This window comes from Perissodus microlepis, chromosome 22 (assembly GCF_051167445.1).
Source record: "Perissodus microlepis isolate ML-2025 ecotype Zambia chromosome 22, ASM5116744v1, whole genome shotgun sequence".
In the NCBI taxonomy this organism is placed as follows: domain Eukaryota; kingdom Metazoa; phylum Chordata; class Actinopteri; order Cichliformes; family Cichlidae; genus Perissodus; species Perissodus microlepis.
The window spans coordinates 33,157,685-33,167,684 of record NC_140481.1 but is presented as its reverse complement, the minus strand read 5'-3'; the positions used below and the strand labels follow the sequence as shown (position 1 = coordinate 33,167,684).

The following is a 10,000-nucleotide window of genomic DNA, read 5'->3' as shown; positions in this document are numbered from 1 at the left end:
AGAGGAAAAAGAACAAAACTGGGTCGAACAAACAAAACCCGGAGCGCAGAGCGATGTGGCGAAACCTTCCCCGTGACGCCGAGCGATGATAAATGTTGATAACAGCAAACACACAAACAAAGCAAACACGTTGTTGCTCATTTTGTGTGCGCCTGATGTGGAAGGTGTTGGTTTTCCACTTACAGCTGAGGTGAGAACCTTGAAGCGGAGAGTTTGGATGGAGATGCTGGGGAACGTTTTCAATCTGGACCGAATCAGTGCCGCTGCCAACATACGGCGGCGACTGGACAGGACGCCATGATGCAGGTAAGTAAAGGAGGCGGTCCAGATGTCATCGCTCCGGAGGAAGCGCGAGACCCTCCAACCACTTCACTGAAATTCAGTCAACTTCCTCTGATGCTGTTTGACTCTCTCACACACTCACATGGAGCCACGTTTTCAGCAGCACAAAACCTCAAACATATTTCCACACGTACATCTGAGATGATAAAAATCCACCGTCCCCGTGTTAGTGCACTGACAGCAGGCGATCAGCCCACCTGGCTAAACTGAGCAAGTCTCCAGCAGCCTAACCAAGCCCAGTTCCATGTGTCCAGTGCAAAGCAGAGGACCGGGCTGCCAGACTTCCTGCACTCGTCGCACCATCAGGCTGTGGTTCAGGCTCCTCTCTCTGACCACGCGATGAGCTTTTTATCATCAAAGTCCAAAAACTCTGCAGAACTTTTTCACACAAATATTTGAACTTTACACCTAAAACTGAACTCTAGTGGCTGGTTCGTGACAGAATTACAGCTGCAGCCAACATACGAGCATATGAGGTGTGACAGAAAAGCTCAGAGAGCAAGTTGCAAAAGTTTCCTGTTTGAAATTTGGCTGATTTCCATTTCATGGTCATCCTCTCGAGCTCGTGCAGACCGTCACCAGCGTGGGTGGAAGTACCTGGCCTTTGCACCAGGAAGCAGTCTTATCTGACTTGAATTACACCAGGGTGGGGGTCTCCAGGCCTCGAGGGCCGGCGTCCTGCAGGTTTTAGATGTGTCCTTGATCCAACACAGCTGATTTAAATGGTTAAATGTCCTCCAGATCTGCAGAGGCCTGGTAATGAAGTCATCATCCGATTCAGGTGTGTTGACCCAGGGTGAGATCTAAAACCTGCAGGACACCGGCCCATCAGGCCTGGCGTTCCCCCACCCCTGGTTTACACGCTTTATCACAGAGGTTAATCACTGATGCACACACAGCAGGACGCAGCGGGACTGATCTGAGAACAGCAGCCTCACTGGAAGCGGTCCAGAGCTCCACAGGGAGATGATCCTGAACGTGATAGGGCAAAGCTTTCTCTCCGATCACTCCCGACTAAACCCTGCAACCAGGAGGTTTCATGTCTAGCATGCTGTTCAAACCTTCTGTTTGTGGGGAACAGCCAATCAGAAAACAGCTTGTTTCATACAAATGATAAATGTAGAGGCCGCTGAAGCCTTGAGTCCTTCCTCGTGGTGAAACGGCGATGAACTCGGCGCCCTGAAGTCAGCCTGTCACAGTCAACCGAGCGTGTTTATGGCAAAGTTAAAGGTAGGTCAGAGACGGCAGGTGTGTGTGGAAGTGTTGAGAAATCATTTTCATTTTGGTTCCCTTCCAGGGTTCTACTGGGGGGGGCTGATTTCGTCCTTGGTCTGCGAACGCGGCGTCAAGCCCCCGCGCAAACGGCGCCATTAAAGAATGTGACACGACAGTATTTAGAGTCGAGGCGGAGATCGAGACGAGTTATTATCCACACAAAGTCTCTCGTACAAGGGCACGATACCGAACAGCAAAATTCGAATGATGACAAACGGCGGCGGGACAAGCGTGCATCCGTGATGAGCACGAGAGACGAGGAGAGCGGAGGGGGAGGACATGCGTGAAACGGGGGAGGTGACAGAGTTTAGTTTTAGCACGTGACCTACAAACATCCCGAAGGAACGCAGCGGCACAGAGAGCATGGAAAAAAGAGACGAGTAAGGAAGAGAAAGAGAAAAGAGTGAAAGAAGAGGAGAGAAGCAAAGGGCCAGAGAGGAAGCAGGAAGCAGGAGACAGGAAGCAGGAAGCAGTCGGAACGAACCGCCACAGATTCAGACGAGAAGACGAGCAGCGAAAGGCGAAAAAGAAGAAAGTGTTGGCAGAAGAAGGAGAAACAAAATGAATAAACAAGCCAAGAAAGAAGGAGGGAGGAAAAATAGAGACTACAACAGAGGAGGAGGCTGAAGTAATGAGAAAATATGGCCACAAGCAGCAATAATGGGCTCACGAGCAGACGTTTGAACTTAGTGTTTGCTGACCTCACTGCGCCCGTGAGAGCTCGCCACATGCAGGAGTTACTATTTCAGTTACTGTCTGCAAGTGCGGCCGGATTGGCTCAGGATTTGAACCAACGGCCTCCTCTGGCTGACGACAGCATCTCTGGAAAGGCTTCATTCTCAACAACAGCACAAACACCTCTTTACATTTAACACGTCGAGCTGCGAGAGGAGCGTCCTGCACGCCACCAGTGTTGGGCAAGTTACTTTGAAAAAGTAATTCATTATAGTTACTTCTTCAAAAAAGTAACTGAGTTAGTAACTGAGTTACAATATTCTAAAAGTAATTAATTACTTGAAGAGTAACTATTGTGTTACTTTAAAAAAACGTTCAACCCTCTGGGGTCCAGGGTATAATTGGCATTTTTAACTACTTTTGATGTTTCCTCTATTTCACCTTTGAAAACTGTTTATTTGCCTTGTTTGGTCTCATCAGCACAGCCTCACGTGTCTGAATTTACAGTCATGTTTTCATTTTGACAAACTGTACTAACACAACTGATCTAAAATCAGACAAAAAACATAAAATCAGAGTAGAAAAAGTGATATTTTTACTGTAACAACCACAAACATGTTTAATGAATCATGTTTCATAACTTTAAATGGAAATATAAATTGTCAGTTTTAAAATCATATGCACAAGTTTTGCAAACAACAAAGTTATTTGCAGCCATTTACCTTTTACTCTTTTTAAAATAACCATTTCAAACTGTTTACAGAACAATCAGCTGTTCTTCAATAAGATGCCACAAATTATTTGTGCCACTGCAAATATTTCTGTCCACTATAAAGGAAACATCACAGCCTGATACCTGCAGGTCTGACAGCAGCAGGTGTGTCACTCCTGTTTCTACCTGGAGACAGCAGCCGCCTCATTGTTCTGACACACAACACAAAACTATCCACAACACTACACACTAACTACACAAGACAACACATTGACTACACAAGACAACACATTAACTACACACTCCAAACACGCTAAACCTCACAAATCTCTCACATCTCAAAACTCTCTCTCTCTCTCTCTCCCTCTCCCTCTCTCTCTCTGTCACTCCTAAATCTTCCGCCTCTTCCTAAACAACCAAATGTCACGTCACCATATCATTTTTCATTGGTCGACATGGTGCATTTTTCCACCAACACGAAAGGGCTGTTTTTTGTTTGCTCATAAGCAGAGAGGTCTCGCTGCTGTCCTTAGAGAGGAAACATGAAACCATTGAGGAACAAACAGGCGTATATCTTGTTCATCATGACTCTGGTTTTACTGGCCGATCAACACAGTTTATAAACTGGTATATGTCACCTTGTTGCTTTGTCTTTAAGTGGTCATGTGATTGTCTTACCACGACTACTTTATTCTTCCTCAGTCAAACAGCAGCACTCATGCCATTGTTTTGCCTCCTGAGCTCCAGGTGTTGTGCCAAAAAGTGATCGTGATCACCGTCCGCGGGAGCGCACAGCTGCTTAAAGCTGCAGCGTCCAGATTACTTACAGCTACTTCCGTGCTGATATAAGATGAACACAGCTTCAACCGTCTGTTTGTTGAAAAATAGTAACTCAACCGCATTTTCTTGTTAGTAACGGTAACGGCGTTGTAACGATAGGAATAGTAATTAGCTAGATTACTCATTACTGAAAAAAGTAACGCTGTTAGTAACGCCGTTATTCCCATCACTGCAGGCGACACAAACAAGGATGGAAGGAGAACAGATGGAAGAGATAGAGGACAGAAAAGGAAATGAAACCGAGGAGAAGAAAGTGGGACAAAGATCAGCCAACGGATCATCTTTAGGAAAGGAAACAAGAAAAACAGGAAAGGAAAGGAAAGGAAGTCAGGTCTACAGCATTGAGTCACCAGCATAAATGTGGCTGGTGTGTCATGTACAGAGTAAAATAATGTCGAACCCTGAGCGATTCCTTTATCAGCCGTTATCAATAGTATCAAAGCCTGTGGAGAAGAAAGCTGTGGAGGAGGAGGAGGTTAAAATGGGTCACTAAGTGATGAAGATGAAGAATCAGACGATTATGAAAACCACTAAGAAGCATCTTCTTTATGGAAGGAATTGAAGGACCGGTGAAGATGAGGAGAATCCAACTAAGTGGCGAGCGATGAAGGTGAAGGCGAGGTGTGGAGCTCTTACCATGGTGGTGAGGATGTACTTGTAGAAGGCGGACGTCATCCCCAACTCGTTAGCCTGCAGAAGAGCAGAAGAAACGCTAAGCAAGGAAACGAGCCAGACTTTATTTAAAAAGGAACCATCGCTCAAACTTAACAGCCTGGAAACCGTGGTTACCGTCTCCAGGACGCCTCAGTGATGAAAGACGTTTCAGGGAGATGATAATAACGGCAGCGTGCTCTCATTGTGTAAGATTCAGGTGAAAAGACATTTAAACTGGGCTGAATTTAGCTAAAAATACAAGAGCAAGCAGAAAACTGGAATATCTTTCAACGTTATGATGCGACACACGGGAGAACAGCAGATTCCCCACAGCAGGAGTCCGTGTGGACAGCCAAACATACATATCTTTGTGGAGTTCACGGTGAAAACCTGGTATCAGCAGACAGGTGCAGTTGGAGTACTTTTCTATGTTTGAATGTTTTCTGCTCGAACGACCCGAGCAGAGACTCAAACTCAGTCACAGCTCAGCTGATCTCGGGCACGCTCACCTTCCACACGTACGGGACGTCGGCTCCGACAGGCAGCGGAGGATTTAACCTGGCATGCTCACACCGCAGAGCCTGCACGCCGCTTCACTTATTAATCCATTAACCTTCTGCACACTGTCAGCTTACATCTCCTTCAGCCTGAAGCAGCAGCCCAACTTGAAAAGTCCTGACTGAGTTTACTCAGTAATTTTGTCTTGAATTTTAAACTTCCTGCACCCCCCCAAGGTTACTGCTATGAGAGGGAAACTGCAACCTGCCAAACGCAGGTCGATTTAGCCCGTGGCTTAAAAGTCTGTCGACGCTCACAGCCAGTTTGGCACAAAACCAGCCCAGCGTGTCTGAAGGTCCTGTTCCACCCTGTAAACAGCAGAGAGGAAGAAGACGCTTCCAGAACAGGAACCGGGGCTGTTACACGCAGACAGACATTTAACAACACGTTCAAACACTGCCACATGTTTTAGCGTGCCACATTATACAGGTGCGCACGATCACTCTGCATTTGCATCGGACACGTCTGCACATGTTTGGGACATTAGCTGCAGTCGGTGGGACCTCGCCCCGCTAAAGCTAGCTGAAGTCAGAGAGGCGTGTGCAGATACGGCGCCGCGTGGCAGACAGATCTCAGTGTGATGGACACGCGTCGTGTCTGACCTGCAGAACTTTTTCCACCTGACGTGTCCTGATCTGCTCTGTATGCACAAAGTGGGCGTGTCACGCTGTGATCGTGGCTTATTTAAAATGATTAGTGTTGTCGTGCTAGCAGAGGGTTTTCATATTTCCTGTATTTTAGGATTAAATCTCAGCTCCGTTCCTTTTCTCTCACGCTGTGCCCCTGAGCATCAATTAAACCCTAAAAACTCTGTTGTTCCTTATTCTTCTTATTTAACCTGCACTACTCAGTGGTGATTTTGCACTGCAGCTCCCATTAAGCTTTGGCTCATGTCACCGCCGAGCGCATCGCTGCCAAGTCCGTGAATTTATTGCTGACTTCACACGAGCCGATTTTGGAAACATGGTTTTTTAGCTTCTCTAAAGCCGGCTGAGATTATTCATTGCAGTTTCCTCTTAAATGGATCAAATATGCCATTTCAAACCTTCTGCTGCAGCTATGATGAATCGTACGGACGAACAGAGTCGTCGACTCCTTTTGACTGAAAGTAGAAAAGCATCAGACGTATGAAGCTGCGCGAGCGCGCTGATGCAAACGGCTGACCTTCCTGAGGATGTGATACGAGATGGAGGCGTTGGCGTCAATGATGATGGTGGCCACTTTGTCATCACGTATCTCCTTCAGCAGGGGGGTGGGGTCCAGACTGTCGTCCAGCATCCGCACCGACAGCGTCTCCCTGGAGATGAGGAAGCGGCGGACCAGCTCCTCCAATCGCAGCAGACCTACGGGGCAGGAAAGGAGCATGAGTCACACACGTGTCTGAGCGATGGCGGACTGCGGTTCCCAGTCAGAAACATTTGGCTGTGAAAGTTACGTCACGCAGCGGCAAAACTCTTCATCCAAAGTGCTTCTAAGTGCCTGAAAAAGAGGCGGGGTCTATAAACGATGCTCGCCTGAGTGTTTAGCTTGTTTGCTTGTAAAATTATTGCTCTGACTTGTAAAAAGAAAATTGATGAGACTTGGAGTCATTAGAGAGACAAATAACTGCCGCTGCTCTACAGACTTGCAGGCCTAAAAGGAAGCGATAAACAGAGCGGGATAAAGGTGATTATGTTGAAAGTCCATTAATTTTTTCCTCTGAGAATAACATGGACCCACGAGTGCACACGGCTGAGGCAGGATTTACTCATTACCGCTTTTGATCAGTCGTTTCTGTGGTCACTTCTCTCCATTACACTCAGTGCCGGTGTTTGTGCATCGCTGCCACTGAGGCGGTATCCCACAGCAGGGCCAAACATGAGACGCGTTCACGTCGTGAAAAACATCTGCATGCTGGATGTGAGCAGGGTCAATAATCACAGGACGGGAGAAAACAGACAGACCTCAGCAGCTCAGACAGACCTCAGCAGAAGGAAACGACTTCATTCGAGGGAAGCTTCAAGAGCAGTCGCGTTACAAACTGGCGAGAAGCCTGCTGCGTTTGCATCACCTGGGCTTCGACATTCAGAGGCGTCGGCCTCCGGCTCATTACCTCGTCTGTCCCTGACAGAAGCAGCGGGTGTGTCTCGACTAATCGCTGCCATAAAGCGTTTAACTGGCTGACAGCAGTGCTCAGGACCACAATACAAGCCGTTAACGGGCCGAGGCTACGGCGAAAGACCGGGAGATGTTAGAGCGGAGAGCTGGGGCAGATCAGTCAGGTGGATCCAAGCTGAGGGAGACTGATGTGGGGAGGACGGAGGGAAAAAAGAACAAGGGAAAGGAAGAGAGGAGACTAGAGTCCTCAGGAGGGGAAAGGAAGAATGGAAGGAAGTGTGTGAGAGAAGAGGAATTAGGAAAGGAAAGAGAGGAGTAGAGAAAACTCAGAAGAAGAAGAAACAACAGAAAAGAAATCAAAGCCATCGGCACCGAGGGCTCAACGCTGGTGGAAAATGGTGAAAACTGACTCCAGGAAATGTGAGCTGGGTTTGCAGGGTGACGAGGACGGACTCGTGAAACGTTGTTCAAAGAGAAGAGCAAGGACTGATCGTCCAAACAGAACCTCAACCGAAGGGAACGGGTGCGAACACGCAACCGGACAGGGATCGGGGAGTGTTCGTGGTTTAAGGTGAGATGTTCTGTGAATGTGCCAGCGTCTCATAATGTTCGAACCGGAGACACCGGAGCTCTAAAATCCAACGTTTCCGCCCTAAGTGTGGACGGAGCTGCAGTGGGAATAACCACGACACTCACACTCTGCTTTGCCACAGATCAGGCTGGCTGTCGGGTAGCCGAAGGAGCGCAGGATGGAGCCGATGGCCAGGCTCAGGTCCTCGTTACTCGGGTAGAGCGTCACCGAGGCAAAGCGGAGATACGGCAGCTTGGGCGTTTCCTCAGGACCGATCTTCACGTGAGGGATCTGAGGGGCGAATGAGAAGCATGATGAGAGAAGTCTGCGCTGGGCTTTGCTTCGAAACATGGAGACCAGTTACTGAAAGTCAAAGAAACATTCACCAAGTTACACACTTCACCGAGTTACTGCACTTTATACTGCACGACAGTTCTCAGACAATCGTCACATTACACTCTGATGTTTTTGTACTCGGAGAGTATTTAAAGTATAAAAGTGGGAGGCGGAGCCTTCACCTAAGAGTAGGTGCTGCAACCTTCCTGCCTGTTCGGGTCAAATCTGACCGGTTTACAAATTCAAAAACTCATAAATATTGTGTTTGAGACCCAACTGCCTCGAGGTCTTATGACATCCTCCACACTATGCACTTGAACATGTATGTGTTGACCTCTCTGCATTGAATCATATCTGTTATTAACCTCTGTCTCTCTTCCACAGCATGTCTTTATCCTGTCTTCCTTCTCTCACCCCAACCAATCACAGCAGATGGCCCCGCCCCTCCCTGAGCCTGGTTCTGCCGGAGGTTTCTTCCTGTTAAAAGGGAGTTTTTCTTCCCCACTGTCGCCAAAGTGCTGCTCATAGGGGGTCATATGATTGTTGGTTTTCTCTGTATTACTGTAGGGTTACTCTTTCAGGTGACTGTTGTGATTTAGCGCTTTATAAATAAAACTGAATTAATCTTGAACTATTCTTCGACTTCTCTGTATTTCTACAATGGGAGATTTTATCATCACAGGCTGGATATTACTGCTGTCAGTTTTAGGAAACTCGAATGAGGAAGTCCCAGTTTCATTTATAATGTAAAACTCCAGGAACTGCAGCTGCCAGCCGGTGTGAAGAGATCTCCATCATTACCGAGGAACAAGAACTGGTTTATAACAGATGGAAAAAGGGGAAAGAAAAGATGTAATAAGAAGGATAAACAGAGAGATGGGAAAGAAATAGTCAATGTGGGGAAACGAGGTGCCCGTTACTCATGCCGAGCGGACGTCTGAAACTTTCACTTTTCTATCTCACACATACGGTTTGCAGCTTGGATATGAAGGCAAACTTATGTTGTGAGCACACCTGCTGCAAAACCGTGAAAGCTGCCTTACACTCATTCAAGCGTTTCACTTTCTTTGTGCTCTCCCTCCAAATCTGCATCACAGCAGCCGCAGGTTGACCTTTCACCTTTCTGTGAGCCAGCATTGTTTTAAGATTGAGACATTTAAAAAAGTGAGGAGCCCCTGAGTGAGAGGCCGAGTTGTTCCCAACCGTACAGGTTATACAGGAAGTTCAGATAACAGCAGGGGAGGCTGTAATCAGAGCCCGGTGCTCGCTGATGATCCCGTCTATGTTCACGCTCACAAAGAAAATGTGAGAAGGGAGCAAAGCCTCAGATCATCAGCGATATTAGAAAAGCGTTTCATGCAGAAATCAGTTTCTGTTCGGCAGACATCAAAGGGTCACGGAGGGTCGTACAGCTGGGTGTCCGCGGGAAAAAGAAAGAAGCAGGAGGACACGTCACCGTGGTCGGTTAGGTGACGATGTGTGAAGTCTAATTTCAGACAATTGAAAGCTTCTCTGTTTCACTTCAGACCTCCCGGAGCAAAGGTGCTGTGACGGACAGTGTGAGTGCTTAAGATGGAAAATTCATGACAAATTGAAAAATTAATCACTTCAGAGAGGAACGAAGAACGGGGTCAGAGGACAGACGTCCTGTGTGATGTGATTTAACCTCAGCTCAGACCTGCGGGGGCTTCAAAGGTAAACTGTAATTAGCTCAGCCGGGCTTTGCTCCCATCCACCCAACTTATTCTAAACTATTCAGGAACATGAGACCTGTCGGGCTGGAGGAAGAGGACATGTGGACGGTTAGAGGCTTGCGGCGTGCTGGAGATGCACCTGTGTAAATTCTGGAAGGCAGAAAATGGTTAAACACAAGTTAAAGGCTGCAAAAATCCAACAGAGTGAAGCAAAACTGAAAGAACTCAACGACTGGTTCAGGAGAT

The 10,000-nt window shown here is 47.4% G+C and overlaps 1 protein-coding gene across 3 annotated transcripts in view; it reads right to left on the bottom strand.

Annotated features, from left to right (window-relative positions):
• LOC146363615 (glutamate receptor ionotropic, kainate 5-like) overlaps positions 1-10,000 on the bottom strand; it is a 210,903-nt gene that overhangs the window by 49,614 nt on the left and 151,289 nt on the right. For all 3 annotated transcript variants that reach the window (XM_084918751.1, XM_084918750.1, XM_084918752.1), the window contains 3 exons: positions 7,850-8,015; positions 6,221-6,399; positions 4,481-4,534 (listed from right to left, as the gene is read on the bottom strand). In XM_084918751.1, the coding sequence (XP_084774877.1) occupies positions 4,481-4,534; positions 6,221-6,399; positions 7,850-8,015 (399 nt within the window). The remainder of the gene's footprint in view (positions 1-4,480; positions 4,535-6,220; positions 6,400-7,849; positions 8,016-10,000) is intronic.